General features: G+C 40.7%; 2 protein-coding genes across 4 annotated transcripts in view; one reads left to right on the top strand and one right to left on the bottom strand.

The window, feature by feature from the left end:
• INVS (inversin) overlaps positions 1–10,473 on the top strand; it is a 142,465-nt gene extending 131,992 nt beyond the window's left edge. The window contains 4 exon segments of the mRNA XM_082656550.1: positions 5,584–5,813; positions 6,580–6,651; positions 9,623–9,703; positions 9,706–10,473. Of these exon segments, the coding sequence (XP_082512676.1) occupies positions 5,584–5,813; positions 6,580–6,651; positions 9,623–9,703; positions 9,706–9,797 (475 nt within the window). The 3' untranslated portion in view covers positions 9,798–10,473.
• An 846-nt stretch (positions 10,474–11,319) lies between these two features.
• The window catches only part of TEX10 (testis expressed 10), a 56,113-nt gene continuing 46,091 nt past the window's right edge, over positions 11,320–21,341 (bottom strand). For all 3 annotated transcript variants that reach the window (XM_082657272.1, XM_082657273.1, XM_082657274.1), the window contains 4 exons: positions 19,859–19,939; positions 18,052–18,233; positions 12,802–13,012; positions 11,320–11,534 (listed from right to left, as the gene is read on the bottom strand). In XM_082657272.1, coding sequence (XP_082513398.1) covers positions 11,421–11,534; positions 12,802–13,012; positions 18,052–18,233; positions 19,859–19,939 — 588 coding nt within the window. In that variant the 3' untranslated portion in view covers positions 11,320–11,420. The remainder of the gene's footprint in view (positions 11,535–12,801; positions 13,013–18,051; positions 18,234–19,858; positions 19,940–21,341) is intronic.

The following is a 21,341-nucleotide window of genomic DNA, read 5'->3' as shown; positions in this document are numbered from 1 at the left end:
AACAGTTTTGTGAAGTATTTAGGATTTTCTATATATAAAATCATGTCATCTGCAAATGAAGACAATTTTAATTCTTCGTTTCCCATTCTGATTCCTTTTTTGTTTTTCTTGCTTGATTGCTCTGGCTAGGACTCGTAGTATTTTGTTGAAAAGGAGTGGTGAGTGTAGGCACCCTTGCCTTACTCCTGATCTTAGAGGAAACACTTTCAACCTTACCCCATTGAGTATGATGTTAGCTGTGGGCTTGTCATATATGCCTTTTATTATGTTGAGGTATGTTCCTTCTATACTGAAGTTGTTAAGGGTTTTTATCATGAACAGATGTTGGATTTTGTCAAATGCTTTTTCTGTGTCTTTTGAGATGATATGATTTCTTTCATTCTATTAATATGATATATCACATCGATTTATGTGCATATGTTGAACCATCCTTGCATTCCAGGAATAAATCCTGCTTGACCATGGGGAATGATCCTTTTAATTTGCTGCTGAATTTGGTTTGCTAGTATTTTATTGAGAAATTTTGCATCTGTATTCATCAGGGATATTGGCCTATACTTTTCTTGTAGTGGAATTTTTTTCTAGCTTTGGTGTCAGGGTAATGTAGGCTCATGAAGTGAGTTTGGGATTGTTCCCTCCTCTTCAAATTTTTTGAAGAATTTGAAGGATTGACATTCTTCTTTGAATGTTTAGTAAAATTCATCAGTGAAGCCATCTGGTCCTGGACTTTTCTTCATTAGGAGATTTTTTATTACAAATTCAATCTTCTTACTCTTTATTGGTCTGTTCAGACTTTTTATTTCTTCCTGATTCAGTCATGGTAGGTTGGTTGTTTCTAAGAATTTCTCCATTTCTTTTAGGTTGTCTAGTTTGTTGGTATATAGTTGTTTACAGTAGCCTCTTATGATCCTTTGTATTTCTGTGGTATCAGTTGCAGTGTTTCCTTTTCCATTTATGATTTTGTTGCTTTGAATCCTTTTTTTCCCTTCTTGGTTTGTATAGCTAATTGCCAATTTGGTTTACCTTTTCAAAGAACCAACTTAGGGCTTCCCTGGTGGTGCAGTGGTTGAGAGTCTGCCTGCCGATGCAGGGGACATGGGTTCGTGCCCCAGTCTGGGAAGATCCCACATGCCGCAGAGCGGCTGGGCCCGTGAGCCATGGCCGCTGAGCCTGCGCATCTGGAGCCTGTGCTCCACAACGGGAGAGGCCACAACAGTGAGAGGCCCGCGTACCGCAAAAAAAAAAAAAAGAACCAACTTAGCTTTTTAAATTCTTTCTATTGTTTTCCTGTTCTCTATGTCATTTATTTCTGCTCTAATCTTTATTATTTCCTTCCTTCTAACTCTGGGCTCAGTTTGCTCTTGTTCTAGTTCCTTAAGGCATACAGTTAGACTGTTTATTTGAGATCTTTCTTATTTCTTAATGTAGGCATTTATTGCTATGAACTTCCCTCTTAAAATTACATTTGCTGCATCTCATAAGTTTTAGTATGTAGAGTTTCTATTTGCAATTTGTCTCAAGATACCTTTTAAGTTTCCCTTTCAGTTTCTTCTTTGATCCATTGGTTGTTCAGGAGAGTGTTTAATTTCCATGTATTTATGAGTCTTCCAATTTCCCTATTATTGATTTCTAATTTCATACCATTATGATCAGAGAAGATATTTGGTATAATTTCAATCTTCTTGAATTTGCTAAGACTTGTTTTGTGGCCTAACACATGATTTATCCTAGAAAATGTTCCATGTGCACTTGAAGAATGTTTTTTCTGATTGTTGGATAACTATTCTCTATATGTCTATGTCCATTTGGTCTATAGTGTTCAAATCCAGTTTCCTCTTTGACCCTTTGAGTGATTTATCCATTGATGAGTGTAGGTATTAAAGTCCCTAGCTATTACTGTTTATTTCTTCTGTTAGCTTTGGTAGTTTTGCTTTGTATATTTAGGTGCTCTGATGTTGGGTGCATAAATATTTACAATTGTTATATCTTCCAGATGGATTGACCCCTTTATCATTATGTAATGACCTTCTTTGTTTCTTTATAACAATTTTTTTTTTTTAATGCGGTACGCAGGCCTCTCACTGTTGTGGCCTCTCCCGTTGAGGAGCACAGGCTCCGGACGCGCAGGCTCAGCAGCCATGGCTCACAGGCCCAGCCGCTCCACGGCATGTGGGATCTTCCTGGACCGGGGCACGAACCCATGTCCCCTGCATCGGCAGGCGGACTCTCAACCACTGCGCCACCAGGGAAGCCCTCTTTATAACATTTTTAAAGTCTGTTTTGTCTGATATAATTATAGTTACCCCTGCTTTTTTTGTTTTTGGGTGTGTTTTTTGGTTACCATTTGCTTGAAATATCCTCATTTCTTCACTGTGTGTGTGGGTGTTTAAAGCTAAAATGAGTCTCTTGAATATAATGTATCATTGGATCTTGTTTTTTGGGTTTTTTTAATCCATTCAGCCATTCTGTCTTGATTGGAGGAATTAATCCATTTATGTTTACAGTAATTATTAGTAGGTAAGGACTTACTATTGCAATTTGTTAATTGTCTTCTGGCTGTTCTGTTGATCCATTGTTCCTCACTTCTTATCCTGCTATCTTTTCTGTGTGTTTTGATGCCTTTTGATATCAGTCTGCTTTTTCTTTATCATGTTCTTTGGTGTAATTAGTACAGGTTTTTCCCTTGTGGTTACCATGAAGCTTACATAAAGTATCTTAAAATATCTTAAAATAACACCCTATTTTAAACTGTTAACTTATCTTCAATAGCACTGCTAAATATTATACTTCTCCCTCTTCACATTTTAGATTATTTATGTTACAGTTTACATAAATATTTCTTATATTGCATATCCAATAAAGCTTACTGTCGTTATGGTTATTTTTACTACTTTTTTTTTTACTTTTAAACTAGAGTTGTATGTTAATTATGCACCACCATTACCATATTACAGAATCTAACTTTGACTATATGTTTACTATTACCTGTGAGTTTTACACTGCCTTAAGATGATTAATGTCCTTTTACTTTACTCCCTTTAGCATTTTTTGTAAGGCAGGTGTGGTGGTGATGAACTCCCTCAGCTCTTATTTGGGAAAGTATTTATCATCTCTCCTTAATTTCTGAAAGATACCTTTGTTGGGTATAGTATTCTCGGTTGATAGTCTTTTTCTTTCAATGTTTTGTTTTGTTTTGCTTTGTTTTGTTTTTGCAGTACGAGCCGGCCTCTCACTGTTGTGGCCTCTCCCGTTGCGGAGCACAGGCTCCGGACGCGCAGGCTCAGTGGCCATGGCTCATGGGCCTAGCCACTCTGCGGCATGTGGGATCTTCCCAGACTGGGGCACGAACCCGTGTCCCCTGCATTGGCGGGCGGACTCTCAACCACTGCGCCACCAGGGAAGCCCTCTTTCAATGTTTTGAACCTGTCATCCCATTCTTTCCTGAAAAGTTCCTGACAAGAAATCTGTTTATAGTCTTATGGGAGTTCACTTGTATGTAATTTCTCTATTTTCTGTTTGCAAAATTATTTTTGTCTTTGACTTTTAATAATTATAATGTGTCTCAGTGTAGCCCTACGCTGGTTCAACCTATTTGAGGTCCTTTGAGCCTCATGTGTCTGGATGTCTATTTCTCTTCTCAGGTTTGGGACGTTTGCAGCCATTATTGCTTTAAATATACTTTCTGTCCCTTTCTCTTCTCCTTCTGGAATTCCCATAATGCAGATACTGTTTCTTTTGTGTCCCATACGTCTCCCATTGGCTTTTTTCACTTTTTTCTTATTGCCTTCTCTGACTGGATAATTTCAAATGTCCTGTCTTCTAGGTCACTGATTCTTTCTTCTGCATAGTTAAGTGTGCCTTTGAAGCTATTGATTTCTTCAGTTCAGGCATTTTATTTTTCAGCTCCAGGATTTGGCTTTTTTTTTTGATAGTTTTTATTTTTTAGAACTTTTTCTCATTTTGTTTATGCATTGTTTGTCTAATTTTGTTTAGTGAACTATAAGATCACACAGACAACTAAACTTGTTTAAGAGAATTCTGAATTCTTTGTCTGACAGTTCACAGATCTCCATTTCCGTAAGGTCAGTTTTCAGAGCTTTTTAAAGTTTCCTTTGGTGTCATGTTTACCTGTTTCGTTTTTTCATTTTTTTGTATCCTTGATTCCTTATGTTGGCATCTGTGCATTTGAATAAGCAGGCTCCTCTTCCAGGTTTGCTTTGGCAGAGAGCAAACTGAACTCTTCAACAGTCAGCTCAGTTTGGGTTTCTGGATGTGTCTGCTGGTAATGTATTTTGAGCAGGTGGGGCTTGCTGTCTCTTTGGGGGCAGGGCCACTGCCCAAACTCTGAGGTTGTGGAGCAGGGGGTGGGAGGAGGAGGGTGCTGCCACTGCTGACTGCGAACAGTTGGACAGGACTGTTGGTTTGGTTCCCTCCTCAAGTGAGGCTACAGGATGGGCTCCGCAGTTGCCCGGGCTCTCTGATCAGGCTTACTTAGACAGCCAGGACTGGGCACTGCACTCAGCAGTAGGCAGGGGTATGATTTAGTTTCCTTGCTCTGGTGGGACAGTAGGACAGGCCCAGGGCCTGCACAGCTCATTGTTCAGGGACCCAAATTGGGTAAAAGACTGTGCACTGAATTCCCTGGCCAGACACAGCCACTAGCTCTATTCTGGGGTGGAGTGGGGGAGCCACGGGCTGTGCTCTCTTCAAGTGCTACGGTAAGAAAGGTTGATGGGTGGGCTGCAAAGCTTCTTGTGTGCTCTGGTGAGCTCCCCTGGTTGGACAGGCTGAAGGCTGTATTCAGCAATGGCTGGGGCTATGAATTACTTTTCTTATCCTGGGGGCAACTGGTTCCAAAGGTGGCAAGCCTCTGTTTGTGGCCTTGATTCAAACTGGCCTGCTCCCCGAGTTTCCTGGCTGAACAGTGCTATTGGCTTTATTCTGTGGATGATTGGCTCTGCCTACTGTACACCCTTCCTGAGCACTGCTGGACGGGCTACGCAGCTTCCAGGTGGTCTGGCCAGCCTTCCTGATCAGGTAGGGGCCAGGTAGGAGCTACACTCAGCCATGGGCTGGGCTATGACTCAACTCCCCTGACACAGCTTCCACAATGTAGCCCAGCCTCCCATCCTCCTTCCCTTACCAAATACATAATGCTTCACACACATCTCACGTTAACATTCCTGCACAAATGCATCTACCTCTGCTTATGCCAGTTCTGCTATTTAAAATGCCCTTCCCTGCCTAGCAAGCTCCTACTCATCCCTTAAAACCCAGCACAAATATCAGCCATCTAGCTCTTTGCTCTCACATAGTACTTCTCATACTGTATTTGTTTACACATTGGCCTGTCCCACTTTGAGGGCAAGGACCCATCTGATTGATTCCTAGTTCAGGAAGTACTGATGGACAAAGACAGAATTCAATATTCAACATACTGCCAGTGAAATTAGGAACGGGAGCTTGACTGAATCTCCCAAGAGTTCAGCAACTACTCTTCCTATAGCTTCTAGGAGCTTTAAGGAACATTGGTTTTCTCAATATTGTGATCTTAAAGTCTCTCCCCTCCTCTGACCCCACCAGCTACCAGCTCAGGAAGCACCTATCCCACCTTCTGCACATAAAGCAGCTTGGAACCAGAGATATGGACAGATGGAACCAAGAGTACATGGCTTTGATCCTCCAGGTCTGGAGGAAGGAACTGGAACTGAAACCCCCAAAGGCCATGGCAGTAACCAGGACCACCAAGAGTCCACCCAAGGGCAGCTCAGGCACCAAGCCCACCAGGCACTCAGTGCTCAAGCAGATCTACGGTAACTGTCCTTCTGGGTACTTTGTAGTTTACAACAAGCACCCCCAGAGTGTGTCACAACAGAATTTGAAAACAGGATTTAATTACATTGGGCAAACCTCCATTCAGGTAGGAACTTTATTAAACTTCCAGGCACCAACAGAATTCTCATCATAATTAGTGCCTCCCTTCCAGCAATTCTGGGTCAGAATTGGTTTCATGAGGTATTCTGGTATCTCACCCGAGAAAGCCTTACAGCCAAGAGATTGTCTGCTGGGCTTCATGACTGAAAGCCTCACCACAGCAACCGCTCTAGGCTGCTGCCTGTTTTTCCTAAAATTCTCCATTTAGAGGACTCCAGGCCCAGGCAGACCCTGCCTGCCTCACACTGACTTCCCTACGCTTAGATAGTACAGAGTTGCCTATCTGTGGGAATACCCCAGATCCAAGCCCTACAGTACATACTTGTTTAGCAGATGAACTGCTGCATACTGAAACACTTTCAGCTCTGCAAAGTGCCCATCCAAATAAACTCAGAGAACAGGACTGGCTAGCTCCCCAGTGGAAAAAAGTTAAGTCAGGGCACCCTTACAAACAGATCTGCGGCCCTGGCAGCAAAATCTGCAGACTTGACCCGGGCAGGCCTATGTAGTTTTTCCACACCATGCCTAATCTATCTCGGCAGACACCTGCAAGCTCAAGCCTTCACCTCAATAAAGAATTCAGAACTTGGTCAGGCCACAGTTGTCACTGGTCAGAAACAGATGATCATTGTTGGTTGATTTCAGGTTCTCTAGAAGGAAAAGTACATCAGCCCACAAGATCTTCAAAAGCCCATTCTGTGCTGGGTCTCAACTCAGGTAAGGCAGCCACTGCATGGGCAAAGCAGAGTGGGGAGACCATGTGGGGAAACAGTTCCCTTTTTTGTTTCATCCCCAAAGGTGGAAGACATTAGAACAGACTGCCAGGGGTTCCAAGAGTCATTTGATTTCAGGATTACATGTGTTCTTCATCCCCCTTTCATGGAATTACCACTATAATAAACATCTCTTCTCCGTAAGAGGCAAGTTATTTTTGCAAGCAAAAGCGTAATAACATTACCTCCAGCAGAAGCAATAAGTGGCACCTATTACTGATCACTTTTACATACTTGTTCACATACAGGAGGGGGAAACACAAATACTGTCATTCTTCAAAGTAATACCTTGGGAGTTCTTGCTCTGTTTTGGTTTCACATTAAGATCCTCCAGCTCCTTCCCAAAGATGGGAAGAAGTCCCTTGACCATAGATTCTGACTTTTGCCTTTTAGGGCCCCCTAAGGAGGCATTTAATATTTTAATATTTAATAGCATGTCCAGCTCAGGCTCAACTGTGCACACTTCCACTCATACAGGAGCAGCTCAGGGAACTTTCTTTTTAGCCACAAGACAAGACTGTTTTACTCAGGGCCCCTTCATTCATGCCAGAATTAAATTTGGGTGATAAGTTCAGTGCTGTCAGCAGTTAATGCCAGGTCCAGTGTTTCTCATGGGTGGCTATGGCAACACACTCCCCCCAGTCCCTGATCCAGTCATCCTGCAGGAACAGAGCACAGCTGGGAAGGTGAACAATGACTGTCAGCGTGAACTTTAACATTCATTTATTTTTGATGGGGGGAAAACCAAGAGGTGGGGGGACAGTAATTACTGCCAAAGCTTTAATAAGAGTTGGGCAACTCATGTAATATAGACAGGCTAATCAGGGGCAATTAGAGACTTTCAAAGGAATCAGGCCCATGGTTCTAGGTTTAAAACAAAACAAAACAAACCTCTAGTTACACTTGAGTGAATTAAAGAATAGTTTCAAAAACACATTGTCAGATAAAACTACTTAAGTAGTAGCATTTAGATAATCAGATATTAAAATGAGATAATCAGAGCATTTTTTACTTTGTCTCAAAAGTCCAGGACTATCAAATCTTTAAAAATGAAGGTGATTAGTGGCATAAAGGTTTTTAGTTAAAGGACTCACAGTTAAAGGACAGAATAAATAAAAGAAATAATGGTTTCTTAGGACGTCATATAAACTATCAGCTTGTTTGTCCTACACTGGCTTGAAAACAGATGAGGACCAAAGAGAATCTTTTCCTAAACCTAAGCTTGGGGGACAAAGGTTTTATGACGCCCACCTACCCACATTAACCATTAACCTGTGAATAAGGCTGATGGTCACCAGAGCTCCTAGCTAGTTAGCTGCAGCCTGTGTTTTATACAGAATACAGTCTATAAATTTCCATGAAATGAGCATGACTTGGACATACATGTAAGTAGGTTTCTGCAATGCAGAATCACAGATGGCAAATGGAACCAAGAAGGACAAACCACTCATTTTAGTCTTTACCGTGAATAGAAATTTTTGCTTTGAGAACTCCATGAGGTTAAGGATCTTTGGATTTTGCTCACTGTTCTACTTAGCTTTAGTACATTGTTTGGCACATTGTAGGTGCTCAAATATTTGAGTGAAGACTGTGGCTCCTAACCCCTTCAATTTGGGGGGAGACTTTACTAGTGCCTTTACCTCTTAAAACAAGGAGCAGAAAGTGAGCTGGTTAGAGCACAGTAACAAACTCCTTGGACTGTTTCTCTACCTGCATCCAGGAAGCAAACAATCACATTCTCCTCAGTCTTCTACACCCACCTGCAAACCACCCACACCCACAGAAAACAGCAGCACAGTCATGACCAGAGAGCAAATATATACCAATGTCCTAAATCTGGGGGCCCTTCTTGTTAAAAATAAAAGAATTTCCTCTAAAAAAAAAATTCCATTCCAACGAATGGAATAACCATGGCTTAAGTGATTACTAAAAACGGTACCCCCTGTATGAATGCAGAATATTCCTGCCCACCTGCAGAGGGGTATGCAGATGACAGCTCAAGACTTGATACAACAAAGGCAGCCACAAACACACCAGAGTTCCCAAACAGTTCACTTTAACTTTATTGAAGTAACAGTAATAAAACCAGATGAGAGAAAGACATATTTTTGTAACTTTTTAAAAACTACTCACCTTTCATGTTTGCTTCTTTGCTCCACTTAGGAGCGACATCCAGCAGTACGGCTTCGGCAAGTTCTCTTAACTGGTCGGGGGCTCAGTATCCTCATTTGTTAAGTGAGAGAGAGGGTTGAGCTCACCACTAAAATTTTTCAATTGTAGCATCCTGTAACTCTGTGATTTCAAAGTCATAAAAAGGCCTAAAAAAAAAATCCACTTTGTTTGATATGCCTATTATTCTATCACCTGAATAGTTTTCAAAGGAGCCTATTTTCTAGAATGGACTATAGCCAAGTATGTGGCACAGGGAAAGTTAAATGATAGATATGTTTGTGTTATGTTACAGAGATGCACAGAGAAGGCAATATCATACCAGTTATTCCAGGCAGACTGAAGACCTAAGTTCCAGTCCTACCTCCTCAAGCAGCTGCCCCCTCATAGTCAGGGTTATTCCTTAAAGATGTCAGGTATCTGTGAGAGGATGGAAAATGGAGGGCTGACGTCCTCCTGTCTCTACAATAAACTAGCCATCACCTTATTCAGCCCCATAGATAATCCAACCTAAACCCTTCTTCCTCCCCACCAATCAACTCTGTCCTTCAGCATTAAAACTAATAATCTGAATATCGGGACTTCCCTGGCGGTCCAGTGGTTAAGACTCCACACTCCCAATGCAGGGGGCGCAGGTTCGATCCCTGGTCAGGGAACTAAATCCTGCATGCCGCACGGCGTGGCCAAAAATAATAATAATAGTAGCAATAATAATAATCTGAATATCTGGTATTTGTTTTTAACAGTGAGCAACTTGCAGTGTATACACCTCCTTGAGAACAGTGGAAGATCAAAGAATTTTTCTTATAACCTGCAATCAGCTAACCCATCAAGAAACAAAACAAAGCTTCGACTGCCTATGGAGGAAGACTGTGCCCGGAGGGGGCGGTTCTAGTAGCTAGTGCAGAATTCTCTGATTAGCGTTTACACTTTGGGAAAACTTTAATATCCATGCCTGAAGGCTAATTAGCCTGAAAATGTGGTAACAACCGAGAGAAATGTGTTTTCTTTCTGCTCTTACACAGCACTGTTTTGTAAATTCTTAGCCAGTGCTGCAAGGACCAGGGTAGACTATACCTGTGCAAAACTGCCCGTGTGCCTACATGTCCGTGAGGACGGCCGGAAAAGAGTATTTCTAATAAGTTAAGTCTAAGTAAAACTAAGGAAGTGAGCACTAAAGATGCTGCTGGGTTGGGATTTCTCCTCAACTGGTGCAAGCCTGGTTTGTTGGCTCCAGTGAAGAACCTAAATGAGATGGGGAAGAGCCTGTCCCACAGCAGATACCTTCAGTTCACTACTTTTCTGGAAGCTAATGCAATGGACTTCATTACAGACACCACATCCTGTTATTCCAACATCATCAGTTTTAATTTTTAGACCAGAGTCATGACCCAGTGTTTTGCTGTTAGACACTGTAAGACTGTAATAGGTATACTGTTGATTGCTTACATTTTACAGTTGCCGCGTCAGCCTCTGAAGGCCACAGGCTGCTGCCACGTCCTGTGAATGGCGTTCCTTCTGCTGAGCACCAGCAGTATCACAGCACCAAGGCCTCAGTCGGGAAGGTCTACAGACCAGGCACTCATGCACGGGGTGCCAATTCAGGCCTTAACCTTCCACGTGTATTTTCTGCTTGACCTGCAGAGGTGAGCAACCTTGTCAAAATGCTGTTCCTTTGGCATGGGAAAATGTGCTAACTATGCATTCTAGCTCTCTAAGAACACATGGTTTAAATAAAATCCAGTGATTGTGGGCTTTTTCACATTTTTTAAGGGCAAAGCTACTAGGAATGTAGACAGGCAGAAACAATGGCATATTAGGCTCACAAATATTTCTAGAACTGCTTGCATTTTAAGATTACTGCCACCCCTGTCCTGACAGTAAGAGATTGGAAGCAATGAAGTGTTATTTAATTACCTGGATTTTTTACAGTTGGCTAACTAAATTACTTCATTTTTATGAAAATGATTATAACATAAATTAAGAACTCTTACAATGGATCACTAGTAGAAAACCATTTTGTAAGCGTTACCCAGCTCAGACCAAGGACCATTTAGGTACAGGAAAATCCACAACAAATGGGAGCACTGTTTTGAAATCTTGCTAGAAATCCTCTGGAAACACAACTCCAGAGTGAGAAGCAACCACTCCCAAACAAAACCAAACCAAAAACTAGTTTAGTTTGTTGCTGTCTGAATGAACTGGGGCTGAGAACAAAAAGAATAAAGTTTGCCTAGATGGGACCACAAAGACTGAGCTTATTTTTTACTATACAATAGAAGGTACCATATTATCGCTTTGTATTTTATATATACTTAGCTATGAAATACAGAATACCTGTTACCACATATCACATGCTAGTCCAGGAAGCCAGCCTGTGCATCAATGGGAACTCCCAAGCATTATTTTCCTATTTCAGTGCAAAGGAAGGTTCATAAACAACTTCTTTAAAAGTTCAGCTTTAATGACAAACATTTATTACATCAGTCTCTTCAAAATTAGATGTGAATAAACAATTTCAAACAGAGGTGCCACAGTGCCTTTTCAATACACTGTACTCAACATGCTGGGTCCCTGGGGATGCCCAGTGATGTACACATTGAAGCAATAATGTAAGTCTGTAAGCCACTGCTCCTGAACACCTCCACTCTTCAATGTCTGCAGAGGAAAACAAGAGTAATATGAGAGTTGTACTAAAACTGCTTCCTGATGGTTTTTTCCCCCACCCAAACAAGATCTCAAACAGTCCTTGCGATAGTATCCTCATCTATAAATTATCAAATGAAATCTCACTGAAAAAAGGAACCTATTAATCAGGTATTATTACCACAGGTAGTTAAAATTCCTAGTTTCATCCTCAAGTATTAAGTGCTACCAGTTTCTTGTTGGGTCTCTTCCCTCCCACATTTGCTAGGGACTAATGAAATTTCACCATTAACCACCCCTACACTCTGCACTTCCGCCCCTTCGCATTGTAGAATCTCATAACATTCACTGAGAATAATGATTCAACAGGTCTCAATTTGTCATTCTTATAGAGACTGGCTGATTCTCCAACCTCGGAATGATCCAAGTTCTTAACTTTTCTTCCCTTCTACTATTTCTGAATTCTGCATCCTCTTCCATTACTGAGAAAATTCAGAATACATCTTTTGTTATATGTAGGTATAAGCTCTGTTACTCTGAAGTATTATTACATATACCAATTAATAACCCCCTCCAATCAAAGGCCTATACAAAAAACCTCACTTTAACTCTCCCAAACCAAAAACACCAAGGGAATCCTTAATAAACAGAACTGCCCGCCCCAGGTGAACACAGAGAACCAACCATTAGACAAAGCTGAAGCCTGCAACTTCCAACTTCTTCCGCCTCTCCAGTGAACTAAGTGACTAGAAATAGGCCTTCGTTTATTCCTGCTAAATTTCCTTAATGACAGCTAACATTTGTTGGGTGCTTAGTAACTATCAGTTACAGTATAAACCTTACTTGGACGATCTCATTTAATGGTCAACAAAACCCAACAATGTTGCTATTATTCCCATTTCTACAGCTAGGAAAACAAAGCTCAGATAGGTTAAAAAAAAAAGCCCACACAACTTGCCAAATTATCACAGTTAAGCAATAGAATCTGTATCACAAAACAGGTAGGAGTGACTCTGATGCCTGTACTTTTTCCAACTAAGCTGCCTGCCACCTTAATTCAGTTTGAGTATTTTACGGTTTTTAGTACTGATTCTGCAATCAAAGTCACCCCGCTGGTTATGACAGTCAGTTACTAGACGGCAGGGGAAGCCCTAAGAAATCACCACACTGGGCTTAATTCCAGGAGTCCGTCAACACAGAAACGCTGGCCTCCCAAGAGCACCTCCATGCCCATGAATCTACTATGAACAGTACAAAGCCCTTGTTTCATGCTTCTTACTGTGATATTCTTGATGATCTGCTGCACCAAGATGGCATTGGTCAACATGTGAGTCCTGAGGGGTGCGTGCTGCAGCAGCAGGCGAAGCAGCTGGCCCACAACAGGCAGCTCCTCAGGTCCAGCTCTGCTCACCCGCAGGCTCTGCAGCATCAACCTGAGCACTCGAGGCAGGAGTGCCAGGATGGAGACACAGACGCCCCACAGCTTGTCCCTACAAAACAGAAATGAGTCAGTGAACCAACGCATACAGGAAAAGTGCCCTTTCCATACTTCCCAAGACTGAAAATGTCCTTTTTTAAGAAACACGGTGTTTTCTGATAAAACCCCAGAAACCAAAACTAGTAAGAACTGGGTTTCATCAGAGCTAAAAAAGCAAATGCAGTGAAGAATCAGCTGCTTCCCCTATTTTACAGGTTTCAGGAAGCCTAGCAACCAGCGTTTCCCTGGGCTTAACAAGACATTCTTGAAGCCCTAGTGATCATATTTAACACAGAATTCACCACAGAATGATGTATACATGCGTACTATTCTCTACCAGTGGACATTATTCAACTGTCTATTACACAACACCAAATGTCAAAAGAGTAAGAATGTCCCAATGGCAAAAAGGGAAGAAAAGAACTTCATGAAACTCTAAGCCTCTGACCTGGATTATGAGTCTCTTCAATGTGTTAGAACAGGGCAGCTTTCCAGAGAAAGATGTGCTCACAAGGAACCAAAGGGATTTGAGAAAACAGCCAGTAAGGGAACTATTACAGGCCAGAGATGGTAAATAAATCCAAATTTCAGTGAGCATCATTCTTTCGGTATCTTTATAGAACAGGAACAAAAATGTTTTATGATAGAGGTAAGTGGCCTAACCACATTCTAGAAGTGTGTCAATTAAATGGAGCAATATCCTTTTGGAGGAAAAGTTCACTGGCTGCTAAAGGCTCTGACCTTAGCCTGTTACAATTTCTCTACCAAGAGTGCATAATCCTCCCAGTCCCAAGTCTTTCTAAGAAAGCCTACCTCCAGACCTTTCACCATCTGACCCCACTCCCAACTCCACATACAGCAATTGCATCAAACGTAGATACCAAATCCATTAAGCCAAACAGATCCTCTTATTTGAAGAGACTTTATTCAGCCTGTGGACTCATGCACAGCCAGGTTAGGACAGCCATGTGCAAGGAGAAAAGAGAAAGCCAGACTGTAGACATAGCTAATGAGGAGGCAAAGGCACAGAGATTAAAGACTACAAAACTTAGAAGAAAAAAGAATAGAGGAAGCTGCTTTGGTTCCTGCTGGGTTTCAAATTCCTACCTCCACAATTCCTACCCATTCGGTTTTCTTTTTAATAAGTTACTACTGTACCGATCCAATATATTCACTTTCTACTTGAACTTCAGTGGATTTCAAATGTGGATCAAAACTGCTAAAAGAGCTTATGGATTCTACATTACACCAAATACAAGTATACTGAATGAATGAGTAAAATTCAGAATTCCACCTTCACACACCACAATTAAAGAAAACTGTCAGGCCAAACAGAAGAGAGACCTGGGTACCATGAATGATGTAAGTAATACCATTTGAAGAGCCATTCTTAGGGTTTTCTAAGAGTTGTCATGCACAGAAATAACTGTACCAACTCTATATAAATTGTTATGAAGTTGAGATTTTAGGTCAACATAAAGCAATGGTTCTAAACCACTCTAAAGGAACTGATGAAAGTCCAATATTTCACAGATAATTTTCAGGAGTTCCACTAACTCTGCAAACTTCTGATGTATTCTGGTCAGATAATACCAACCAACCCCCCTCCACTCCCCAAACACAGGGAAATACAGATAATATACTCTAAAAAACAAAACAAAAATACAGCCAAGCTCAAAAGCCAGAATGGGTGATATCTCTAGGTGCCAGAAACTATGCCAGAACTCATGAAGATACACAGGAGCACAGAACTGGATATGGGATTTGGGGGCTGAGTATTCAACAGCCAACAAACAATGCTGGAAGCTGAGGCTTCAGCCCCAGGTATGGAAAGCAGGGAGCTAGAACTGGGCTCCCTGCATAGAGCTGGAAGCCAGGAAAATGCAAATGTGAAACTGCCCAATGGGGAGGTGTCCACAACCTCCACAAACTCTCACAAAAGATGCATTCAGAGAAAGTTATACAATCCAAAACATGAGCTTGTTTGTTCAGTCCCACTAGAGACAACCTCCAGAGCCCCACCTGCTCCCCAAAATGAGAGAATTCCCACACCAGAGAGAAAGAGAGCAAACAGAACAAACTGACAAGACCTTTAACACCAATAAAGCAAGAATGACAAAGAGCCGAGTAAAAACTCAAAATAGATGAAAGAGAAAACAATAGCTGATACAATAAAAACTCAATAGAAGGATTAAACAAAAGAATCAGAATGAGAAACTCCCTATGTTTAAAAGGAGCTTTTAGGGGAGAATAGAAACAGTGGGGAAGATAACAGAAATAAAAACACAGCTGAAGAAAAAACATTAAGTCTTCAGATTAAAGGAGTACACTAAGTCTCAAGCAGGATAAATAACAACAAACCTACACTAGGATACACCCTGATTTGCAATGCAACAAAGAGAAAACAGTGAAACCATAGAAAAGAATAGATTACTAACCTAGGGGCAGGACGGAAATAAAGACGCAGACCTACTAGAGAATGGACTTGAGGACGCGGGGAGGGGGAAGGGTAAGCTGTGACAAAGTGAGAGAGTGGCATGGACATACATACACTACACCAAATGTAAAATAGCTAGTGGGAAGCAGCCGCATAGCACAGGGAGATCAGCTCGGTGCTTTGGGACCGCCTAGAGGGGTGGGATAGGGAGGGTGGGAGGGAGGGAGGCGTAAGAGGGAAGAGATATGGGGATATATGTACACATATAGCTGATTCACTTTGTTATAAAGCAGAAACTAACACACCATTGTAAAGCAATTATACTCCAATAAAGATGTTAAAAAAAAAAGAATAGATTACTACCTAGGAACCAAAAGGGCTAAGTTGAACAGCAGATCTTTCATTACTAACAATGAATCCAGAAGACAACAGAATAGTTTCTTCAAAGTACAGTGGCCACTCAAATTTGAATACCTCAAATTGGTCAAGCCCGATTTTTTTGGTCAGCACTTGTGAAATCAAAAGCTCCCAGTAGTTTGACTGGCACTCTCATTATTTGTAATCTCACAAACACCTTCTCTAGGAGGGTAGGAGCAGCCCAAAAGGGAAACTTAAGTACCTAAGACTGACTGCCAACACTTCTTTGTGACTAATGTCATCCTGAGAGATGCATATCAAACTCAATACACAGTACAAAACACTTTTAAAAACAGAATTTTACAGAGGCAAAATATTAAATACAGTGAATTTTGTTCAGTCCAACCATGTAAAATCAAAGGATGTTTTTCTATAAGAAACTAAAAAAGATCTTTGAAACTTCTTATCAGAGTATATCACAAATGGGCTACATTTCAAGTGACAGGAAATGACAAACAACAATATACATAGTTCATAAATGGGGATGCTCATTATAAAATTTTTAGAACCCTGAGAAGTTCCTTGCTATTTACAAAGCCTTTTCTTGAACTATCAGGCCCGAAAGTTTGATGATGGTAAGAAAAGTACCATCAAATCTACGCTTGTTTATGTGTAAATTTTACAGGATATTAACAGTGAAATGTACAAAGTTTTAAATACACACACTTAATGGAAAAAATCCAAATGTCTGTTGACAGTAAAATGGGTAAGTTATAGTACATGCATATAACAGAATATTACAGAGCAGGGGTACTAGACCACAGCCAATCCAGCTCACAGCCTGTATTTGTAAACAGAATTTTATTGGAACACAGCTACACCCATTCATTTATGTATCATCTAATGCTGCTTTCACATGACCAGGGCAGTGCTGAGTAGTTCTGACAAGAGACGTTATGGTTTGAAAAACCTAAAATATTCACTGACTCCTTACAGAAAGAAGTTTGCTGACTCCTGGTATAGAGAAACAAAAATGAATGAAATACATCTTCGAATCAACATGAGTACTCTCACAAATGATGATGAAAATCAAGTCACAAAAAATACATATAGTATAATTCCTCTTATATATCAAATTCTTAAAATATGCAAAACAAAAATGAAACTGCTTATAAATGCACATAAAATTTTTAAATAAAAAGGTAAGGAAGTGACTAACACAGAAGTGATCTCTGGGGATGTAGAAGAGAAATGTAACTGTGGAGAAAGTGTGCTGACGATGTTCTATTTCTGAACCGGGAGGTTGGTTAAACAGGTGTTCAGTTTATACTCTTTAAACTATTGAAATGTTTTATACAATCATGTGTATATTTTGGTGACATTTAAAAGCTCAAAAAAGGCAAATGTCAAAATGTGATAGAATGATTTTTATTTTCTTATATTTGCTCATCTGTTAGATTTTTAAAAAACCTTCTGCAATGAATTGTTAACAGCATACCAATGAGAACATAAGCATGAGAACACTCTTTGAAAATTAAAGTGAAATCTTCTATACTATCCTAGAAGCTTTAGTCTAAAAATTATATAGGAGCAAAAGTACTAATTAAAAACACTAGCATCTTAGAACAATTTCCTTAAACCCAAGAATTTAAAAATCCATGCTGGCGGGCTTCCCTGGTGGCGCAGTGGTTGAAAGTCTGCCTGCCGATGCAGGGGACACAGGTTCGTGCCCCGGTCCGGGAGGATCCCACATGCCGCGGAGCAGCTAGGCCCATGAGCCATGGCCGCTGAGCCTGCGCGTCCGGAGCCTGTGCTCCGCGACGGGAGAGGCCACAACAGTGAGAGCCCCGCGTACCGCAAAAAAAAAAAAAAAATCCATGCTGGCTAGTTCTAATGAAGCCCAAAACAAAATACAAAGGCTTGTACTAATAGTAAGCTCATCTTTCTAAAAGTAGAATTTTTTTTCTTGCCAGATCTATAGCAAAGTTAATAAGGAAAGCTCTCAGGAAACTTTCTAATGCCATCTAACTTTTCAAATTTGTAGCTTAAAGGGAAAAAAAAAACTAAGCTGCTCACCGTCACAAAGGGGATTCATAAAAGAACAAAGAAAAGCTAGCTAGGTTTATACAAACTCTAAAAGAGAATTAGATTTTGGAAATATCTCTTACAGATTGAATGACTGACCAACTGCCTGACTGATTGAGGGGAGTTGAACAAGTAGGAAAAAAATTAAAGTTTAAGAATACAAAAACTATTACCTCTTTCTTAGATGTTCTGCTTCTCCTTTCTCTAAAGTGAGCAGAAAATAAAGAAGACTGTAGCAACAAGAAGCCAGAAATGGCAGCAGCGTCTCACTAAGTACACACGTATGATCCAGGAGCTTACAGATAACACCCAAAACACAGCCCACCGTGCTGTCAGGAATTACAGTCAACCCAACCTAGGCAGAGAAAAATGAGATTAATGACCTCTTCACAACAGCCCCTCTCCCCAGAATAAAACCAAACACCACTATCTGGAGAGTTAACCTTCCATCACTACTGGTGGAAACTTGTGTATACATAATACATGCCATGCCACCAACCACACCTTAAGATCCTGTTTTCCTTTGAGAATTTAGTTGCTACATTAAATGACTCTGAAAATACGCAAACTCAAGAAATACTAATAACCCAATCCACCGCCTCCCCTTCATGACAAAGTCTCCTAAAATTTTCTAGATGTTACAATTTCTACTGATGGACAGAAATACTATTATTTAAAAGGATTATTTCATACATCCAAAGAAGATCGTGATACCAGCAATCGCATTTACATGACCTTCAGATTATTCAGACCGGAAAACTCTAATATCTGGCACCACCCCCACCCCAGGTAATTAAATGTACAAACCACAGTTCCTTTTACAATTATCCTTCCCCTGCCCTTTGATTTAACCAGTCATTCAGACATAACTAAGGAAAATACCTATAATGGAGTAAGATAATACTATACTCACACTTGACTGCTTCACTGTCCCAAAACCCAGATAAGGGACATCATGGTATGCTAACTCACCTGGACTCTACTGTGTAAATTGTCATTAAGGTGGACTCTAACTTGTAACTGCATGTATACATGGCTTAAATCTCCTGCAAACTACTGCTGAGTTATCATAAACTCTGTAGGTTCTGAGGTCTTAACCTTTACTCAGGCTGTCTGAAAGAAGTGGCCAGATCAACACTGGAATGTTGATCTTTTACTAGAATAGTGAAAGTAGTCAAAGGGCATAAATTTCTGGAGTGGAAGTAAAAAAAAAGAAAAAAGAAAAGAAAAAAGATGGGGATCTTTGGAGACACAGTGTATAAGGATTAGAAGTTTGATAGCAGGGAGAAAAGAGAGTACTGAGGAGTCAACGTAGTAGTCTTCCAACTCGAGGGAAGTAAAGAAAAGGCGGTGTAGACATGCCTGTAAAATTATCCAAACAAGTGAGAATCCCCGGAAGATAAAAGTTTTGGACTCGCCCCTCACATCATTATAGTAAAAGCCAAAGGGCAAAGTGTAAATGTTGGAGGAAGTTAAAAGCAAAACCCAGGCATACCTAATGAGAATTTAATGCCAATGGGAAAGAGAGACACCCACTGGCCAAAAGACAAGTCAGTTTCATGGCTGAGCTCACTGCTTCCAGTGACCAGGCCTTGAGCCTGTGAGGTGACATCCCTACTTTACACCCCAAACCTTCTGGGTGGAAACTGAACCCCAGTACGGATGCTGGATTCCCAACACAATGACACCTGGCACGTGTTAATTAAAGCATTTTAAGTCAGAAGGACCTGAGGTATAAGAGGTCTTTCATTGCTCAGATGTAGAAAGTAAGGTCCTGGCAAAAGAGGAGATGTTCCCAAGGTCACAGAATTAATTAGTAACAGCCAGGAAAAACACCAAGATTTCTCAGTTCTCACCTCAGCATAATGAAATTATTAAGCTTAGACTTCTGGACACTCACTCTCTCCTTGGTTATGGCAAACTCAATCTTAACCAATGCTATGCTTTCGTGTAACAGAAAAAAATTTTAAGTATATTTACCAAATGCTTACTGATGGCACTTTGCAGGATGTCAAAGCTTTGGCTTCGGGCAGGGATAACCAATAAATTGTGACAAACTGTCTGTCAGAAAAGGAGAAAACCAATACCAAATCAGAACATTTTAAGTCAGAAACAAGTTCAATAGTTTTTTTTTTTAAATCTACTTGCTCTATATATTAAAAGGAAACTTAACAAAAAGTGACTTAAAGATGCAGATGTCAAACAATCAAGCCTCATATAAATGGTCCAGTTTTCCAAATAATTCATTTATTAAACATTTACTGAACACTGAGCTAGGCCTATTAGGTGCTTTGCATAGGAATGAAAGAAAGAGAAACTCTTCTGTCTCACAGCCCTCAAGGAGCTTACAATCTACCAAGGCAGAGACTACATTTCTATTAAGTAAGTGCTACAATAGGAGATCTCAGTGACATGAACAAAGGGCAGACAAAAGCCTTTCTCCCATTTGGTGGTAAAATATAACACTGAAAAAACTTATAATTCAGAAAATACCATGTTCAAATTAATTATAATGCTGCCTCTTATTCCCTAAAGGTAAAAGGAAAATAGTCTATAGGAAAAGAAGAAAAATATGAATGAGGTGGGAATCAAATCTCTAGTATTTTTCATTTTCTAAGTTCTCAAGAAAACAAGAAGAGGGAAGGACAGCATCAAGTCCTTCAAAGAATCACAACACAACTCCAGAAGCTGATGGAATTCAGTACCAAAAATCAAGTATGCAGAAAAATCCCACGGAAAGACAAAGATAAGACTGGTGGAAAGAATATCACTCTAGGAAGAGAATGAATAGTCAAGATAAATTCAAGAGGACTGTCCTCAAAAAATCAACAGCTCTATCCATTATGTCTCTATAAAACCTCTTGTAGAGTGACCACCCAGAGTTTTCACATGGCAATTGTTTTTTTTTTTTTTTTTTTTTTTTTGCAGTACGCGGGCCTCTCACTTTTGTGGCCTCTCCCATTGCGGAGCACAGGCTCCGGACGCGCAGGCCGAGCGGCCATGGCTCACGGGCCCAGCCGCTCCGCGGCATGTGGGATCCTCCCGAACCGGGGCTGTCCCCTGCATCGGCAGGCAGACTCTCAACCACTGCGCCACCAGGGGAGCCCACAATTGTCTTATCTTTTAAACCTATAGGTAACAACGGAAACAACATATTTCCAATGCCATCTTTCTACTTCGAAATGAGTGTAATGAATATTTTCACTCATAAATGATAAATCATATTTGAAAGGTCCATTCAATAATAAATGATCATTCAATCCCTTCCCTTCTGCCTCCCCTCCCCTTCCTGAACAGTTCAGTTCTAAAGACACTGCATGAGGCGAAGCTAGACATCACCACTAGAGTGGGTGGGAGAGCTTCAGTGGCCCAGAGCTGGCTACCCATTAACAAATGGAGGCACACTGTCCCCAAGAGTTGGAGTTCAAATGCGATAAGGAAGATGCCTGCATGGGAAAGGGGT

This window comes from Grampus griseus, assembly GCF_964374135.1.
Source record: "Grampus griseus genome assembly, chromosome: 6".
NCBI classification, from domain to species: domain Eukaryota; kingdom Metazoa; phylum Chordata; class Mammalia; order Artiodactyla; family Delphinidae; genus Grampus; species Grampus griseus.
This window is presented reverse-complemented; position numbering and strand designations above follow the sequence as displayed.